Source organism: Fundulus heteroclitus, chromosome 12, assembly GCF_011125445.2.
Source record: "Fundulus heteroclitus isolate FHET01 chromosome 12, MU-UCD_Fhet_4.1, whole genome shotgun sequence".
NCBI classification, from domain to species: Eukaryota; Metazoa; Chordata; class Actinopteri; order Cyprinodontiformes; family Fundulidae; genus Fundulus; species Fundulus heteroclitus.
The window spans coordinates 35,566,227-35,586,944 of NC_046372.1; the positions used below are offsets into that span (position 1 = coordinate 35,566,227).

A 20,718-nucleotide genomic window follows, 5' to 3' on the forward strand; every position below is an offset into this window, starting at 1 on the left:
CATTTATTTAAGGTGGCAGTATGATTTTAAATGTAGAATTTGTTATTTTTTTTAACGCTCAAAACTAAAATATGTTGTTTTATTACTTGTATACTTGGCACATTTTCGCCTTGTTGCTCAAAACGTCACGCAGCAACTTATGGATCAAGGCGCAAAGGGCGCGGGGCGAAAGACAGTTCCAGAGAATCGGGACACACGACGCAATCAGTCCCTTAGCGGGGAACGTGAAGGGCACAAGGGGGCGAGTACGAGTATTGGGACTGGGCCTTCCATAGTCTTCCACTTTTGGCACTTAGTACATCTGGTCGACAGATGGCGCTTAATGTCAAAAAAACAGGAGCCTCAGCTAGATGTCTAGAATGTATTGCGGCTATACTATAGATGCTCCAACAAATAATGTTATCCATCCATCCATTTTCCGAACCGCTTAATCCATCATGGGGTCACGGGCATATGTTATCTTGTAATTGAATTCAGAAAAAATGAAGGATTTTCTGGATTAAAAGAAAATGGGTTGTTTTATAGACAGGTTGCCATACCCGTATATCTTATTGTATTCTGTTTATTTCCTCATTAGCGCTATTTAAACCCCATCAAAGCCTTTCTGACTGACTGAGGCTCCGTCAGCGTTTACGCTTAAGACTGAGTTATTTTGTACATAACCTGGGGCTGTAAAACCGATCACATCGTGCCTTTGGTTGCATGGCGCTCGCGGCTCTGCCCCGCTCCACTGACTGGACTGGGATGCGCGCCTGGGTCGCGCGCTGCTGGTGGGCAGAGCGCCGTCACGAGCCGAAGGTGTCATGAAACGGAGAAAACTCACTCGCAGAAAGACAGAGGGCTATTTATCCCAGCTCGCATGGCAACATAAAAAATACTTGCGGGGATAAGTAGACTGTCGCAGCGAAAATGGCCAAAAACACGTCTCTTTATTTTCGGATTGTCGAGGGCAGGAACCTTCCGGCGAAAGACGTGTAAGTAATTCCTGAATGGCATGTGCTTCTGTGTTGCAGCCTTACCTGATAGAATAACCCGCGTCCAGTATCTAGTTCTCAAAGAAGTCTATTGTGGTTTATCGTTTTAATGCATTCAAAGACCCACGTGGTGTACCTGCTCGTATTAACCTGAGGATTATAAAAAAAATAAAGGATACATATATTTTTAATCAATTACTATGTGCTCATCCTGCCGTATTTTTTTCTACTCCTTTAGATCTGGGACGAGTGATCCTTACTGCATCGTTAAAGTTGACAATGAAGTTGTGGCCAGGTGAGTTCTGTTCGTTTCAGTCTACGTTTACATACGTTTTTTGTGAGGAAAAAGTAAGTTTTGTTATTGCTTCTTATCAAGTCAAAACGTCCCGTTACAACATCGTTTGCTACAGCCTCTATTTTAGATTAAATGTAAGCCATGTGGAAGGTGCGTTCATACGCCCACAGTATGACCCGATCAGCACGGAGAACCTGATACTGGTCTGGCCTTTAAAAACCCCTAGGTAACCATGGTGAACATGCATCAATTATTGCAGGGGGCACCTGAAAGAAAAGAAAATGCTGGTGGGATGAGAAGACTGACTCTGTTCACAGGTGTTTTTCAGGTTGATTGTTAACATACACTTTAGGCTTCAAGATCTAAAAATAACGCAAGCATCTTTGTAAGAAAAGTGGACTTTTTACTGCTGTTCCATCTGGAGTGTTGAAAACTGCTTAGTGTTTGACTGCAGGCACTCACACTATTTAGCTTTCACTTGATGTGTTACTGAGCAGTTGATTCTTGAGTGTGATGTTCATGAATGATGAGCCTCATAGATTGTGCTTGGAAATAATGGGCACGCAACACTCCTACTATACTCATTAAGACACAGTGTCAGGATTTTTATGTAGGGTGTTATTTCTGTTAACTTTATGTATCGATTGGTATTTATCATAGACCCTCAGGCATTTTAAAGTATTTTGAATGTTCTCAAGAGTACATATAAGAAATAAAAAAGATAGATAATTATTAATATTCTGTGGTTATGATATGATACTAATTATTATAATAATATGAGAAATGGTTATTAAACTTAGTTGGTTAATAACTGAGATTTGGTTAATAACAGATTTTTTTTTTTTATCAACCAACCTTTATCAACCAATTATCATTTCTGCAACATCAACTTTGAGTTTAGGCCCATTCCTCTTCTAGAATTTCACTCTAACGTGTAATAATAATAATAATAATAATAATAATAATAATAATAATAATAATAATAATAATAATAATAATAATAATAATAATAATAATAATAATAATTTCAACCTCACCTCCACGTAGGACAGACTGGGCAAGAAATAAAAAGTATATGTATAAAAGTAAACTATGTCTGTCTAGCTAACTAACTAAAACGTGTGGATCAACAAGGACCACAATACCCAGTGAGGATCTAGGCCTCTCACAGAGGCGTACTAGCTGCAGCCACCCAAAACATATAAAAATGAACGAGACAGAAATGGACCCTGAAATAGTATAATATAGATGTCATGGGAACTTTCTACACTGCTGTAGAAACTTCAACCACCAAAGCTGCCTATAACATCTGGTGCAAGATACACCCTAACGAAAGGTGAAAGATTGATGTCAACAAATTTGCAAATGTGGAGAGATATATAAAGAAGAAGAGATTAACAGATATAGAACTTGTGACCATCTGTGAAAAGTTGAAAGGATCGACAGTTGACGCTAATACAGGAAAGCTAAGTATAGCAAGACAAAGTGAAACAGAGATGACAAAGGAAAAGACAGTGACAACCCAAGAAGATAACACTGCTTGACTCTAACAAACTAAAGGAGAAAACAAGATGATGGCATACATCCTGCAAAAATGGTAAAAAAAAGGATCACTGTTATACTAAATTAGGAAAGACCGCCGGACTAAAGCAACCGTTGAGCATGCCAATGAAGTTATTAAGAGAATCAAATGTGACGAGTAGCCCATTGTGCCTCTTTACATTCAGTGGTGGGCATAGTCATGATAATATGAAAATAGATAATTGTAGGACTTACTTTTTGTTCATCGCATTATCATTCAAGCTAAGTTTAGTAACTGTTTGTGGACTGATTATCGTCCATTTTATTGGGTTTCGATAACTTTAGGTAGGATAACGTTCAAAACAAGATATTCATCTGCGATTTATGTCACTTCCAGACTCTCAGTACACATCCGCACAGACTACAGCAGTAAGAGTCACGGCTCCACAAAAAACATTGTAATAAGTGGTGCTGTTTTCAGCTTCTTGTTATGATGCGGTCCAGTCCCATTGTCGGGTCCATCGCTCAAAAACAGAGACACCAATATTTGCATATTTTTTTGTAAACAGTGTGTCGCAGTGTGACTCTAATCCCTTTGATCAGCAACGTAACCAAGCTTTCTGGGTTTGTCACTGGCACTGCATGAGGTGAAAGGAGACTGGACTCGGAGCTGAGCTTCTGGGTTGCTGCATGGTTCAGCGGGACAAAACGCCGAGCAGCTTACTGTCCTACGGCAAGCCTCAAGGGACACTAAACCAGCATATGAAAAACAAGAAAACATTTTTCTTCTACACAACAATGATGAAGTTAATCTTTATGCTTTTCTAATCAAAAATAGTGCACATTATGATATCGTCGATGTTACAACAATAAGTAACCCTAAATGTCATGATTTATTTCATGTTTGTTAAAGAATGATGTCAGAGGGGGAAATTGACCTCCAGTAATGCTCAGCACTGTTTTCCGAGCTTCCAGTAGTGTTGTCATGTCTATTTATTATCAGTGGCTTTGTTCATTAATACTGTTTACAATTGAATTGAACTGAGGTAATAGAGCTGGTTGCCTGTTTCTCCCGCAATAACTGCCAACACCGGAGTGACTTCCTGACTCGCACGCAACATTATTATTATTTTTTTTTTTTTAGAAAAAAACGTTGCGTGTCATCTGGACACAGATGGATAGAATATTATTTTCATAATCTCCCACTGCTGTCTAAAAGTTAAAGATTAAAAGTCATTTATCCTTAACTAAAACAACTATCCTCTCAAACACACAGTGCTGTGTACGTTGATCATATGCTGTGTGTATGCGTGCACCAACTTTTGTCTGAAGATGTCTGACACAGACTGGGTGGCAGCTGTTTATTGGCGGCTAGTGTTAGCTTCCTCAAATTTCCTTATTAATCTTTGGTTTAATAGCTGCGAAGCTAACATTTCTGTGTGTGAAATATGAGTTTGCGATGCTAACTTTTTGGTTAGTTGTGCCCACCACTGACTACAGTATACCAGCTCATTTAGGCAACAGCTAAGGCAGTCACTGAAAAATCGGGAGAAAAATCTAAGCAACAACAGAAAAGGAAGAAAGACAACTAACAAGGAAGTAAAAATTATGAAAGAGATAAATAAGCAAAGAGCTGACATTTCGCTCCTCAGTGAAATTGAGAAGGGCTCCAAAGTCAAAGAGATGAAATGGAAACAATGCTTACAAGGAATAGCAAAGAGACTCAGAAAACAAAACAAGATCTTTATAGAAAATCCAAAGCAATTCTATCGAGAACGAGGAAGCAAAACTCTCAAGGTGAATGAACAACCTACCATCAAAGCAATTCAAAACTTCTGGTGTAGGACCTAGGAAAACAGTAAGAGTGACAATGAAGGAGTAACATGGATCAAAATAAAGACCTGAATAAGCAAGAATGGTCAGAGATCCACATTAATGAGTCCACTAAAGCTAATAATAAGACTGGAGGGCTTCTGGGAGCTTGGCTACCAGATCCTATGACCACCATGCCATGAAAGACAGGATCAACCCACTATGCAGAGTATATGGAAAATATGAAGAGACGACCGGCCACATCATCTCAGGATGCCCAGTATTAGCAAAAACTGATTACACCCAGAGGCGTAATAAGGCAGCAACATATCTGCACTGAAAAATAAGCAGAAAATATAAGATAAATACTGTTGTTGAAAAATTTTACAAACATCAGCCACAGACAGTCACAGAAAATCAATATGTCGTCATCCTCTGTGACATGCCAATCCAGACAGACAGAGATCAAAGCCACCAAACCAGACATCATCGTCAAGAGCAAGGAAGACAAGATTTGCATGCTAATTGATATCACAATACCACCAGAAAGACAGAGACTATGAAAAAAATTACACAAAAGCTCTCAGAGTACAAAGAAAATTACATCCTAAAGCTCCTTAGGACCATAAAATGATCCCGTCTCTAAAATATATAAATAGTAACAAGCTAGCATATAAAGGAAATAATAATAATAATAATAATAATAATAATAATAATAATTACAAATTGTTAAAAAATATTCAGTCAAAGGACTGTCCAGAAAAAAACAACCATGACACAGCTGCATACCCAGAGAATTTAAGAAATTCAAAGGCTTAAATCAAAGGATAAAAACAATACAATTCTGAATAGAATAATTCAGATTAAAGCGAAAATCAAATAAAAACTGATTAATCAAAACAATCAGGATAAAGGCATTTGGGTTGCTTAGGCCAATTCTGAAATTTCAAAGCCATTTAACCACATTAGTTTTTGGCTTTTTCTTTAGTTGTTTGATATGACCTGTAGTTTTGTCTTGAGATTCAATTCTCATACAGATATTCTCCTGGTGGTTTTTTTTATTTATTTTTTTCAAGTAACTGGATCATTTCAGTCCAGATATTTTCCTCAGTGATGGCAAACGCTTGTGGTCCAGGAGCAGTGAAACATACCTGAAGTCTATTATGGGCTGCATGGCGGTTCAATTGTTAGCAGTGTTGCCTTGCAGCAGGGTTTGGGTTTAAATCTGAACCCGGGGTCTTTTTCCATGGAGGTAGCAGGGAGTTAGGATGTTCTCCCAGGCATACATGGGTTCTCTTTGGGTAGTTCAGCTTACTCCCACAGTCCAAAAAAATATTCATGTTATGTCAATTGGTTTCTTTATATAACCCCCAGGTCAGAGTATGTGTATGTTTGCTCACCCTGCATGTCTGGACTAGCGATCTTTCCAGCCTCTCGCATGATCACCAAAGCTGTACAAAGATGAGGGGTTTAGATGGTGGATTCATAATGCAATTTGTTGCTTTTTATTTAAACCTAAAATCCGATTTTGGTGTAATTAAAGGTAGCCTTTGGCCAAGGCTGTTTCACTGTTGTCTCTATCAAACTCCAGATATGCAGCAATGTTTCTTTTCAGACAGGTTTGGTATATATATATATATATATATATATATATATATATATATATATATATATATATATATATATATATATATATATATATATATATATATATATATATATATATATAAACTTCTTAGTTTATCTAGTTTATCCCTCTGCTTTCTCAATCACGTTAGGAAGGTTAGATTGGGAGCTTGCTGCTAAAACTATTGAGTATTAGCATCAAATAATGCTTAGCTATAGAAGATCTCATACCATCGTTGCCTTATATCTAAACTATGTTATATATTCTGCTATGTGATTTCATAAATGCTACATGTGGCCTAGGGGTTAGGATGGTCTGTGACTCTGGCTCCTTGAGCAAGACCCTTGATCACAGATTGCTATCCGTGTGCCACTCACTGCGGCAGCACACTGCTCCCTAAGGGATTGGTTAAACACAGAGACAAATTTTCCCTCTGTGTGACTGTATAGGGAAATATGAAGTATCGATTGTAATTTCAAGTCTTTTTGTTGCATATTACCAGCCTTGCAAAAGTACTCATACTCTTTGAACTTTTCAGCATTTTGTCTGTCTTCCAAATGTCACTGAGTTCTATGTTTTATGTGATTGCCACAAAGTGGTGTATCGTTGTAAAGTGCAAGGATAATCAAACATTTCTTACAGGTAAGAATATGAAAATAGTTGCCAATTGCATTTGCCACACCTCTCCCACCGCTCCACTATGTAGAATCCAATACAGTCAATAAAATGCTTTCAGAAGAAGTCTAATTAGTAAATTGAGTGCATCTGTGTGTAGTGTCATCTCTGTCTAAATCCAGCTGTTCTCTGAGGTTTGTTAGAGAACACAAGTGAACAATCAGCAGCATGAAGACCAAGGAACACAGCAGACAGCCCAGGGAGAAACATGGAAAAGTTTAAAGCATGGTTTCGGCTACTATCCTTGGGACTTTGGTTTCACATCAAGATTATTTTGTGCTTTAATTTGTGGTTCTGTCACTCTGGGCATTTTATACTTAGTTCATCTTTTAGTTTTGAGATTTCTCTTTCTTTATTGTAAATGTTTTCATGCATTTAGATTCTGATCTGAGTTGTAATCTTCAGGTACTGTTTTACTCTGCTTACTTTAGTTCTCTTTTAACTAACCTGTCTTTTCCTGAGGTCTGTGTTCAATTCAGTTCATGTTGTTCCCACTTCTGAGGTTCTTTATTACCTGCTGGTTGGTATTTTGATTCATTCTCATGTTATGTTCTGTTTTTTGTTTATATACTTTCATTGTTTCTGTGTCTGTTTCACCTAGTCCCTGTGTATTTATACTGTTTGTCAATCAGTGTCCCCTAGTCCTAAAATGCATGCTTCTCATTCCTGAATTCCACCTGCTAATCCCAACATTGTCCCTATTCTACAATAACCCCTCTCTGTGTAGATACTCTTTACTCTTTTAGGCTTATTTACAGATCATTCCATCAAACTCTATTAACTTCTTGTTTGTGCCATGGGGTTCCACCTGTTATTTAAAGTTTACGGTTACCTGTTGTTGACTGAGGATTTTTTGGAAGTTTTACTTCAGTTCAGTTGGGTTAGAGACAATATCCTAATATCCTTTGAAAATCTCGTACAGCATTGCTAAATCTTTCATCTGGAAACAGAAAAGTATGACACAAACCTACCATGACATGACCGTCAACCTGAATTAAAAGGCTGAGTAAAGTGAACATTAATCAGAGAAGCAACAAAGAGGTCATTGGCAACTATTCTTGAGAAAATGGTTGCTAATCAAGTATGTGAACATTTACACAACAATGACCTGATATAGAGTTTCGGTCAGGTTTCAGAGTGCATCATATCACTGAAACAACACCGGTTAAAATTGCTAATGATATTGTCAGGGCTGTAGATAATAGACTTGTATCTGTACTTTTCCTGTTAAATCTCAGGGCTGCATGTAATGCAGTGTTCTCAGAAAGACTTCAACATGTTGTATGGATCAAGGGAACTGCACTAGGCTGGTTTGAATTGTAATTGCATCTGTCTGTCTGCCTGGGATAAATGTTGAATTGATACATATGGGACACTTTCTATAAATGTTATGCTGATGATTTTAAGCTACGTTTTTCCATAAATCCTGATAAATACAATAAACTCAGCATAGTACAGAGTCTGTTTTAGTGAGAGTTTTAATTACATATTCAGGCAAATGTTCTTGTTTAGCTTGACCTAACCACTGTTATTGAAACAGTGGATCACGATATTGTATTATCTTGTTTACAGAACCCTGTCTGGAAAAATAGCTGATTTTGAATCCTCACCTATTCCTCTACATTATGGGGTTATGCAGGGCTCAGTCCTTGGCCCCTTGCTTTTTTCTCTTTATTAGCTTCCTTTGGATTTAATACTCAGAAAATATAGGATCTCCTTTAATTTTTATGCTGACGACAGTCACATATACATGCCATTAAAAAAGGAGCCTTTTAAATCAAGCCCCTACTGTTGTGTCTTGAAGACATTAAAGCATGGTTGGCTTTAAACTTTTTAACTTTAAATGAAAAGAAAACAGAGGTGATGGTGTTTTGTCCCAGCAGCTCTTGTGAACCATCTCCCTTTGATTTGGCCCCCTTGGCGCCTTTACTTATAAGCAGACCATTTTAAACTTGGGTTTTAAAATAGACAGTAATCTTTAACTAGATTGCCAGGTTGAAGCAGTGGTCAAGTCCAGTTTTTAATCACCTTAGGCAGCTGGCAAAGATAAAGCAGATTCTCTTAAAGCAACATTTTGCACATCTTTTCCCAGGACCGCTACAGTGTGGAAGAACCTCAATCCTTTCTGGGGTGAAGAGTACACGTTGCACCTCCCGATGGGGTTTCATTCACTGTCGTTCCTTGTGATGGATGAAGACACGATTGGGTAACATGTCTGTCTGAAGCAGTTTTAGAATTACTTCATTTTAACCCATTATCAGGTGGGGGTGATCATTGGAGTTACATTCCTCATGTTTTTTTTACTTAGCTCATGAACTGAACTTCGAGTTCAGCTGCACGGTTTTTGGAAAAAACAAAAAAAGACAGCCAAGTTTTGAATAAATCATCAGACAGATGGCTGTCCAGATCAAGTTGCCGTTTTTCAATGTTTTATATTGGACTATTAAGTCTGTAATCTTTTTTTATTTTTATTTTACAGCTTCACCAAAATGTAAATATGTTTTATCTGATAATCCCTTCTTTATGTTACTCTGCAGACATGATGATGTTATTGGAAAGATTACTCTGTTCAAAGAAGCCATTGGGTCTCAAGCTAAAGGTATGACAACTAACAAAATAAGTCTTAGACTGTGATCGGTAGAGAACATGACTAAAGGTCAAAAGTTAAACATACATGGATTTCCCGAGATACTCAAGAGTCAAATGACTGTTTTTAGTCTGGGAATGTTTATTGATGTCCTCTCACACGTTTAATTTGATTTATTTGTGTTGATTAATCCCTTTTCTGAACATTTACTTTCAACACAGTCATTGGGATTTTTTTTTCTTTTTGTGTGAGGGTGCTCCTGCTGCTCATCTGCGTAAGCCCTGGGATTTTTCATTGTGTATCATAAACCAGGAGGGCAGCCAATGCATTTCAAACGACCTTACACTATAAAATGCTTGGTTCCCTCACAGAAAAGCTTCCCTTTCAGGTCCCAGTGTTTACCCAGCGTCAACTGTTGCACCTTCTGCAGTGTCTTGGCCAAACATATGGCATATAAAAACATGAAACACTTTGATAGCGCAGTAGTTTCACTGTAATTCTGTAGGAGTTTATCATGTTATGTTTGCTGCATACAGATACGGTGCTGGTGAGCACCACCTGGCATGCCCTTCATTCCAGTGATTCATTGGTCCATGACGGTAGTGAGTCACAGACTCCCTCGCAGGATTTCTCTCACAGTCTGGCCTTGATTTTATAGTTTCTCCTCATGTTTGATGTCCCTGAATAACTGAAAGACAATCCAGACATAACCACATAACTTGCGGGATGTTTAGATGTGACAGGACTGCATTCAGGTCCGTAACGGCTTGTGCCGCATCATATTTGTTTCCATTTATCACCCTACGTGCACCAGTCAGGCGCAACATTGTTTTATCCTCAAAGGTGAAGGGTTGGAAGGAAGGAAATTGGGAAATGTTGAGATCTGAGTGAGTTTGACGACAGACAAATTGTGATTGCTAGCCATTTAGGCAGGTTTACATGTATAGCACTATTTATTCATCCACAAAAGTGCTTCACAGGAAAATAAAGGACCAAAAGTAAAGACTATGAAGATACACATTGCATGAAAAGTAAACAATATTGTAAAATCTTAGCAATTTAATTTATGACGACTTGGTCAGAGTATCTCCAAAACCTCTTCTATGATGTTTGCATTCTGCAGTGGTCAGTATTTAGCTAAGTTGTTCAAGGAAGGAACAGTGGTTTGCTTTACTGATGCATGATATGGAGCAAACACCAATTACTGTTGGATCTGAGAGAAAAGTCTCAGAATATACAGAGCATAGCAGCTGGTTGTGTGTGTGGCTGCGTAGACCAATCATAGCGGCCATGATGACCTCTGTACACTTCCAAAAAGTTCTAACAAGCGTCAGAGCTGAATTTCGGGGTACTGGAAGAAGATATTCTGATCTGATGGATCACATTCTCCTTTAAGCCCCAGTGTATAGGATTTTCACACTGGCGCACCATCAAGTGGTGCACTAAATGAATTACAAACGACTTCGCCGTAATGGCTACTACGGAAGCCCCGAGGTATAATAACTGTGACAATATAAACATGTCCTCCATGTATTAGCTACTGCTAATAGCCAAAAGCTAGGGTCATCGTGTGAAATGTTTTTTGGTATTGTTGTCAAGTTCACTTGTCTTTTTCTACAGTCGCCTGTAAATTCTCTGAGTCGTGCTTTTTAGGGCTTGTTTCTGAGTGTGCAGTCGCTTATTTGAACTCTAAAATAATCAAACTTTAAGACTTTAAAGCGCAGTAAAGAGATGTGCTTCAGGTGTTGCGCAATAGAAAGCGTGAACTGGTCGTCTGAAATATCCCTCTGGACCACACTGCCCTGTTTCTAACGTGGCGGCAAAATAAACTTCACTGTTATGTTGAATTAACTTACCTGTCCTCATCAGTTTTGAGTCTCCACTCCTTCCTGAATGATCTTAACCTGGTAATAACAGCTGCGCTGATATAGACTCTAATTTTCTCCCGGTTATTACTACTTTTTCTTTTCTTGGTTACTTTCTCTTCCTTCTCGCTGGGCAATAACTATGGACGGTCCTCCATTTCAAAAGAAAATGGCAAATAGAACGATCTACGTCATCTTTGCTTGTTTATACTCCTCCATCGACAGCACGTCTTCAGAGACAGATTGGGGAAATGCGTATGGCTGATATGTGTGTCCGCTTTGGGCTACTGAAATCAGAAATGGCGACACAAAATGACGCCTCCCAGACCGACACCTATGTAATTATAAACTACTAATTCTAAGTTATGAGAATGCTTTTATTTTTGATGTGAGGTTATTAGACTTTGCCAGAATATGTATTTACACACTGTCCCTTTTAAGATGGATGATCAGGCCATGGCAGCCGGATGCCTAATGGAAAGAATTAGGGCGCATGGTGGTTTGCTTGAAAACCTTTTGGTCTTGCTATCCATGGAGATGTTACTTTAACACATACCACCAAGCTCAGCACTGATGGAGACCATCTACACCAGGGGTCAGTAACCTTTTTAAAACTGAGAGCTACTTCATTTGTACCGTGTCATACGAAGGGCTACCAGTACTGACCTTTGAGCTGGAATTGTCAGAGTTCACCTTAACATTATGTAAAATACACATATTTTAATGTTTTTGGTTAGTTCTTGTCATTTTAAAATCTATGAAAATAAATTCTTTACATCTGAGTCCAATGAAACCTCTGCTGGAAGTGCTAATTTAGGGAGTCCTCTCCTCACAATATGAAGGACTTAAAAGACCTCCTCCAGATAGCATCTTGGTGCCTGATTATTCAACTCAGGCACCAAGTAGTCTTGTGGAGTCCATTCAGCCAAAGGTCTTCACTGTTTTGGCAGAAAAACGAGATCAAAACACTATTAGACAAGGTGTCATCATAGCCCCTTTTGCAAAATACTTCAAGGCAGGATTAAGTCCCCATGTGCCATCGCCACATGTTTTGTGGAAGAGGTCACTCAGTTTTATTCAAGTCACGTTTACTGGACACTTTATTGGGCGTCTGATGTACTTGTGATTAAAAAATTCAAAGGCCTGCAGTTAATGTTGTACAGAAGGTTGGACCAAGATTTACGGTACATAAAGTCTAAATGAAGGATTTCAAGCGATTGTGCTAAACACAAAGTTATGAGCAAATGTAGACGACAACAAAAAGAAAATCAAAATAATCCAGGTAACAATATTTGTGTTAGTGTCTTCCTCTTCTGCCATATGAGCCTTTGTACTGTTCCTTAGTGTGTTAGAGCTGAAGAATCTTTGATTGAACAGATTGATTTGTTTAAGATGTTGTGTGCAGTGTTCATTGTTATCTTGGTCAGCAACATTCTTTAAAAAAAAAACAGCCTCAGATTAGTTCTCAAAAAATAGCCTGTCCTCCCAGTTTTTGTACCAAGTGAACTAAAGTCCACAGCATGTGCTATAACCAAACATTTATAATGGTGACAACACCAATGTTTTAAATTATTTACATTTTGTAAAAATAGCTGTAAAATGTATATTTGTGAAGAATTACTCTATACAGTTACATAGCTATATTGAATTTACCTCAGAAGTGGGAAATGGGAATAATGTCAATACGTAAAAATAGTGTGCTCACTGGGAGACTTACTACCATTAGTAGTACAATATGATGTGTTTTATTCTTTCCGATATTTTAATACCTAGAGAGCGATAGAGAGTGTACCAAGATTAATGGCTGGTGTATTGACAAAATACCAGAAAGGCAAATTAATGGTTTATTGATAGATATTGATATTGATGTTTAATCAAAAAATGTAATTAAAATAGCAGGAAAAGTGTAGACAGAGTAAACATAAATCACAAAATAACAATTAGCTATCACATCTGTCTACTTCTAAAATGTGTCTGACTTTACACTTTCTAGCATTCCTAGTCCATTTTGGGTTTATTTGAGGTTATTTCTTTAAGTCTAAATCCATACATTTTAATGGCAAGGCGCGTTTGTCAGATGAATAGGGACTCACCTTTGCCATTCAATGACTCTCCCTTATTTTTTATGTCTTTCAACATTGCAGACACATACTGAAGACATCAAAATTCTGCCTCTATGGCATATAGAATCACGTATCAAATACAAAATTTGGGTGTTGCTGACTCGCTTTGCTTCATTGCGTATCCTTGTTTATATCGTACTTCCGGTCACGTGGTGTTGTTATGGTAAATATACACAAAAACACTTTGTTAACTAACAAATAGAGAAAAAACCCAAAGTGTAAAACACCGACATAAAATATAATAAATCAGCAGAGTTAATTTAATCTGAAAACCTTTGTATGTAACCAGAATGAGCTACTGGTGTAAAAATTCATAAAGTCATAGTACTTCGCTCTTTAAGACATGTCATTTTGTAAACATGTATGCATTTTTGGTTTTAAATGTAATCTACCAAAAAAACAGAGTGTGCATTGTAAAACAGATTTTCTTCAGGTCCGAATGCCTTTGCTTGTTTTCACAGCGAAGCAAATACTAGGGCTCTGTCTCAGACGGTATCTTTTGCTCGGGCTGATAGACCAGATAACACTTTAAGAGGAAACCTGTAAAACAAGTTCTGGAGCAAGTTTCTTTACAAGGATGAAACTTCTTTTTCTTTTCTTTGCAACTTGAATTTCAAATGAAAAGGAATGAGGAACAGAGCAGAGTAAAAAAGGGGTCTTCTGTCAGAAGATCCCTTTATGGAAGACATTTTATGGCCGAGATGCTGCAAAACTCACTGGATTGTAGTTTTATGATGTGGCTGGCTAATGACCGAACATCTCTGGAAAGCAATCTAAAAAAAGAACATTCTCAAGTTATCTCATCATTCAGTAATCTGAGTAATGTCACTTCCTCATAGCTAACGTATTTGACCTGCTAAGGAAAGTATCCGATGGCGGAAAAAGTCAGCATCCAGATTTAAGACACTCATTCATTGTTATTTATCTAAATCTATGAATCCTTCTCATTTCGTTTGTTCAACGTGAAAACAGTAGGATTTTTTGAAAAACTGCAATATGTTGGATTTGCATTATATTCCTTTAAGTAAAGCTTAATGTGTATGTACCAAAGAGACATGAACAGTGTTGTGCTAATCCCTTTTACAAGAACACATAAAATGAGTGAATTTTGTTTCAGTACCATGCAAAAGCGTTCATTACCCTTAATCTTTATCCATTTGATCCCATTATCCCTGCAGATCTCAGTGTACCTTTAATGGGATATTAAATGATAGATCAAAACAAAGCAGTACATAATTATGAATTAGAAGTAAAACAATATGATTTTCAAAATTCTTACAAATAAAAATCAAAACTTTTGATTTTTACTCAGCCCGTCTTACTCTTATATCTCCAAGTAAAATTCAGTGCAACCAACAGAAGTCACCTAATTTGCCAACAAAGTTTACCTGTGTGTAATTTAATCTCAGTCAAAATGCAGGTAGTCTGTGGAAGAACATGACAAGAAATCAGTGCCCGTATTCACATAGATTCTAGGAGTCCTCCCAGAAAGCCCCCATCTTAGCCTAAAGATCTCTGCCAAGAAGTTTTGGCATTAGAGTCATTCAGATAGTTGCTGAGAGCAACTCTGACTATGGAGACGAAGGAGATTTTTCTCTCAGGGAGGAGGTGTGGTTGACCCTGTTGCTAGGTGTGACGCTGTTTTCTAAGAGCTGTGATTGGTTGATAGAAGAAACAAAAAAATATCTAAATAAATAAACACAGATGCTCTCCTAGTAATCAGACGAGATAAATTAACCAATTAGGTTGGATTAAGAAATGTGTCATGATGATGAAATTTAGCAAGATTAAATAATTGTCACACAGCATCAAAATGTTTGAACTTACCTTAAGGCTGGTTCAAATGACAGGATTTTAAAATAGTTGGACAATTTTCAAAGCCTGACAGACACCGTATATAACGATAGAAAATTATACACTGTATGAGCAAACCCGTACACTTGTATATCTTTCTAAGAAAAATCTTAGAATTTGCCAAATTCTAAGATTTTTCCTAAAAGGACGTCAGTAAGAGCTACTTTTAGGCTTTGGATTCTTTGTGAATATGGGCACTGGCCTTTATGGAAGATTGTCAAGAACAGCCATATACACTGCAAAAACAGACCTTAAAATAAGTAAAATGTTCTTAAAATTTGGGTTTTTGTCCTTGATTTGAGCAGGTAAATGATATTATCTGCCAATGGAATGAATATTTTGACCCCTAAAATAAGATAATTAGACATCCTGCGCTTGAAATAAGACGATGGAGATGAGTTGTTCCTATTTTAAGTGCAAAAATCTTATTCCATTGGCAGATCATCTTATCTACCTGCTCAAATTAAGGACAGTTACACTAATTTTAAGAAAACTGTACTTATTTTTAGTTCTGCTTTTGCAATGTAAGACCAAAACCAAGCCTGTAAAACACCGGTTGGCATAAAGTGAATACCCTCAAGATGCTTCCCCACTTAAAACATGGTGGTGACAGCATCATGCTGAGGGAATCCTTCTATTTAGCAAGTACGGGAATGCCTGAGGTATTTCACTGAGACGGTTGGGGAAACAATTCTGTCTCTAGAAATGAAAAATTTTAAGTGATTATTTATGTAAAACATAAAAAAATGTCTTCATATTTGCAAATATGCACTACTTTGTCCATCCATCCATCCATTTTCTGACCCGCTTAATCCCTCATGGGGTCGCGGGGGTTGCTGGTGCCTGTCTCCAGCGTTCACTGGGCGAGAGGCGGGGTTCACCCTGGACAGGTGGCCAGTCTGTGTTGTTGGCAAATCATATTAGATATCCGTGTGGTTGTAACATGACCAAATATAAATGTTTAAAGGGTATTCAGACTTTTGCACGGCACCGTAAGAACTATTGTTTTACAACCTGCTGCAGTCATGTCCTGTTGCAAATTACTGTGGAGAACAGTGTCTCTGCGTGTGGTCTCCTCAGGGCTTGATAGCTGGATGAACCTGACGAGGGTTGACCCCGATGAGGAGGTTCAAGGAGAGATCCACCTGAGCCTGGAGCTCGTCAGAGACACCAAGAAGAGCTGCCTACGGTGCAAGGTCATCGAAGCCAGGTAAAATTAAAAAAAAAGTATAAGGAGCTCAAATGAACAAGGATGACTCAAGCGTTTCAGGAGCAAACTTGTGATCAGATTAGAGGAAATAGTTTTTAAATATTTAGTTTACATCTTGAACATTATTGAGCTTCTAGGGCAAAGTGTCTCGCCACACCATAACAATTTCTGCGATAAAACCTTCTTGCCATCGCTTCATAGGCTTCCACACTCTCTTCTGAGTCACAGTGCCACCATCACCCCACTCACTGCCCCATCTGCGTGTCCCAATCTCTCAGCCACTAACAAGTCTGTCAATCAGGATTTGACACTGGTTTTCAACCAAGCTCAAATGGCTCATAGTTTTAGTCTTAAAGACTAATGTCAAGAATAATGTTTTGTTTTGCCACATTATATGAGTTGTTTAAAAAGGTAATCAGATCAGATTGATCATTTTCATCACAAGTGGTGTTTTGGTCTGCTGATACCCACAGGGACTTGGCCCCGAGAGACATTTCTGGAACGTCGGATCCTTTTGGAAGAGTTATTTACAACAACCACAGTGCGGAGACCTCGGTGAGCTTTGTAACTCATGTCGAGCATGCAAGAGAGTCACAGTGCCGAAAGGTTGTTTTTCCTTTGTAATTATTGATTATCTACATCATAAACTGCTACAGTTGGCACATCATTAGCATCTTATATATATATAAGATAGGTGCAGAAAAATATAATTATTTAGATTTTAATTCAAGATTAATTTGATTTGTATATCCATGCATTTTAAAGGATCATTGCACAATTTTAAATATATTTTTTTCTCTTTCCTCTACATGCCCTTACAACTGCTCAACATGTAATACGAGTTTTCCTCTATTTAGCACATTGCCTTTATACAGCAGGCTGGATTAGTCAGTGCATGAGAGGGTGATTTGTGTCTTGTTCTGTGTGACGCGTTGCACACTCTCCTTCATCCTGCTACCTTGTTGAGTCTCCACCACCACTGACCCTTCAGTGAGAGAACGGGGGCTAACTTCAATATTTATAACTTTTTACCTCAGAGGACATCACGCCTCTAAGCAGAAGACCATTGCAGTCGCAGTGGCAGATGCTTTTCCTCTTCACAACACTGGTGTCATTTCAGCTTGTCGCCAGAGGGGGCAGACTTCTCTACAAACTCTGGAATTTATGCAAAGCTCCTTTAAGCCTGCAACACATTTCAGCCAGGAGAGTTAAGACACATCATGATGTCGGCCATGAGATGTTTTCTTGTTGAGGATTACAAGGGATATGTAACTTTATGCTTCTATTCTGAACCGCAGAAGATTTATCAGATGGTTTTTGAATATTTGTTTTAGTCTTATTCACATATCCTGTGTTGGGAACAGGACTGCAGGGATGACCTTCACAACCCATACATCCTCTACTTTAATATAACGTGCTCTTGTTCAGTTTTGATTGTGGATTATGAGTTTCAGCTTTACGTATTAAACGTAGAGCAATCACCTTTTAAACGGCTCCGTGGAGTCACGGGTTACAGCCCCACCCGTGCTTTTTCAGAGCCATTAGGGTCGTTGTCTCATGTGAGGTGTTCAATGAGACCGACATCTGAATATTTTGGTCTTGTTTCAACATATACGGTAAGTGGTTGTGAAACAACCAGCAGAAGAGAGTCAACGCTGCTTTGAAGATGCTTTCTAGTTCTGTTAGAAATTCACATAGATTCTTCTCACAGGAATGGATTTCACAATTTGGGATACATTTTTAGTTTGAAATTGTTTAAAATTTTTTTTATTTCAGGGTAAATAGTCATATGACATACATCTTCAATAATTTAAGGTGTACAAGTTTGAGTTTATCACATATTTCCTTTTCATTGCCACTCACCTCAGTTAACATCAATGTTTGTGATTCAGCAACAAAGACGGAGACTAGGTAAAAAAAAGGCTTTTGTTGTAGCATTCTAACGCGAAAACCACTGCAGACCAAAAGTAACATAGATCAATATCAGATTGGCCAAAAAATATCTGGATGATCCCCAGGGCATTTGGGAAATGTTATGTGGACTGATGAGACAAAAGTGAAACATTTGTAATGTGTGTGACCCCTTACATATGCAGTATAAAACTAATACAGCATGTTAGAAATGCATCGCAAATCCCCAAATTAATGTCATGGATGCCCATGATTATACCCTTCTGAATTTAAGTGTAGGTAAAACCCAGGGTTCCTACTTGGTTGGTTTGCAAACATCTGAAATTAGATATCAGTGTTTCCTAATCTGTGAAAATATGGAAAAGAGAAAAAAAAACATGGAAATGTTTTCCTTCCTTCCTTCCTTCCTTCCTTCCTTCCTTCCTTCCTTCCTTCCTTCCTTCCTAAGGATGAAAAGAGTATTTCAGCACATTTCAGATGATGGCTGTTAATGGAGTGCCTTCTGCAAGATGGACGTCTAATAAACTCCTGCTCTTTCAGTTTGATACAGATTTCTTTGTACTAATAAATGACATAGGATCCTGTAGACGGGGAATCATCTATAAATATATACAATATTCCAGTACTACATTCTTTGCATGTATTGTAATAATGTTCTCCTACTTGTTAGAAATCTAGAGATTCTCTGCTCATCTTTGTTGCTTAAAAATGTATCTTCTGGTGGATATTGTCTTTTCCTGACGACAGGATTTGGCACAAAAATGCAAATATCACCTGTTTTAGAATTTTCTCTTCTCGGTTCGTGTTGGCCCGTGGGTTGTCTGGCCTAGGTGTGGGACGGGGGTTTGGACCGAAGCATGAACTGGGTAAGTCAGGTTGTGATGGAACCCCTCTCCCCCCCCCCCCCCCCCCCATCTTGATCTTAGGGTTCACCTACAGTTGGGTTGCCGGTGCATGGACCCGGGAAAACAGGATGTGTGTGATAAGAGCAAGTGTGCATACTGCGTCATTTTCTTTTCTTTTCTTTTTTTTTAGCAGCGTTTGCATGTGGGGGCACTAGGGTGGGAGTGAGTGAATGAGACTGTGTATGTAGTTTTCTGTTCGTTTATTTGTCAGGTTGGGTTTATACTGCCCCCTCTCCCTGGACATCTCAGGTCTCCACCTAAGTGTAGAGCTCATCCCCCCGTCCTGCTCCCCTCCGCTGGCTGGCGCCTTGTCCTGCCGGTGCATTGGTGGTACTCGGTGTCCGGGGTCAGGTGCCTGGGCGGATGCCGGCTCGCTCCTGGCGGCTGCTTCGCGGGGCCTTGCCCCCCGGGGCTCGGTCAGGCCGCCGCTGGGGGATGGGACGCCCCTGGGTCCTCAGGTCCCTGGGGCCCATGGCCGGATCCGCTCCAGCGTAGCTGGCTGCCGGCTCGTCCTCGCAGCTTCCGGGGGCTTTAGCACTGTCTGTTGCTGTTGGCGGGTTTCCTTGGTGCCGTTTCTCCTCTCCCCTTGGGTGGGGGAGGCAGATTTCCTGTATTGGCCCCTCTTTGACACCTTTACTCTGAAAGTCCCTTTGGGCATCTAGGGTTTTGGTTCCCCTGGCGTCTGCCTCGTTGCTCTGGGAGGCAGGTCTTTGGCTCTTCACAATCGCTATTGAGCATTTTTCTTTTGGATAAACGTTACATACACAAGCACAGTTTCACAAACACCTACAGGTGATTGGATCCAGGTACTTACAGACTCACTTCCATACAGAAAACCCTTATTATTATCTTCAGCGTTCACTTTATACATGTCGTATTAATTAATACTGTATATACTTCAGTGATGGTATCAAGGCGTTACTTGATTGTGTCTGTAATACTTTATCTGCTGGTTGTACTTTTCCTTTTACATCTCTCTTTGCAGGTGAAGAAGCAGACAGAGGATATTGTATCATTGTCTCCCTTTTCTCTCCTCTTTCTTTCACCTTTTCTCCTTTTTTTCTCTTCTACCTTCTTGTTTTAGTGTCCATATAACATGAAATATTCCCAACATAAATTATAATAAAGCTACTTGCACGTATAAATCCAGCGGAGCACTATGGCGAAAGCCGTGCTGCTCCACTTGTCAAAGTAAAATCTTTTGGGCTCTTTCTGGCATTAAGACAACAATTCTTATCGTCACATTGCCAGACAGGACACTACAAAAAAAATGAAAAATAAATAATCTTTCTCATGACTTACCAGGAAAACTCTATTAACACACTTTATTTGAATGCCTAAAGTCTTACAGGCTTGAAA

The 20,718-nt window shown here is 38.7% G+C and overlaps 1 protein-coding gene across 4 annotated transcripts in view; it reads left to right on the forward strand.

Moving 5' to 3' along the window:
* LOC105928807 (rasGAP-activating-like protein 1) overlaps positions 1-20,718 on the forward strand; it is a 43,441-nt gene that overhangs the window by 5,157 nt on the left and 17,566 nt on the right. Inside the window, exons 1-6 of one of the 4 annotated variants that reach the window (XM_012866314.3) lie at positions 642-974; positions 1,213-1,269; positions 8,997-9,110; positions 9,442-9,503; positions 16,414-16,543; positions 17,017-17,098. In XM_012866314.3, coding sequence (XP_012721768.2) covers positions 910-974; positions 1,213-1,269; positions 8,997-9,110; positions 9,442-9,503; positions 16,414-16,543; positions 17,017-17,098 — 510 coding nt within the window. In that variant the 5' untranslated portion in view covers positions 642-909. Of the gene's footprint in view, positions 1-641; positions 975-1,212; positions 1,270-8,996; positions 9,111-9,441; positions 9,504-16,413; positions 16,544-17,016; positions 17,099-20,718 lie in introns of those variants that run through there. The other 3 variants (XM_012866315.3, XM_012866312.3, XM_036144539.1) reach the window with 3 other exon arrangements.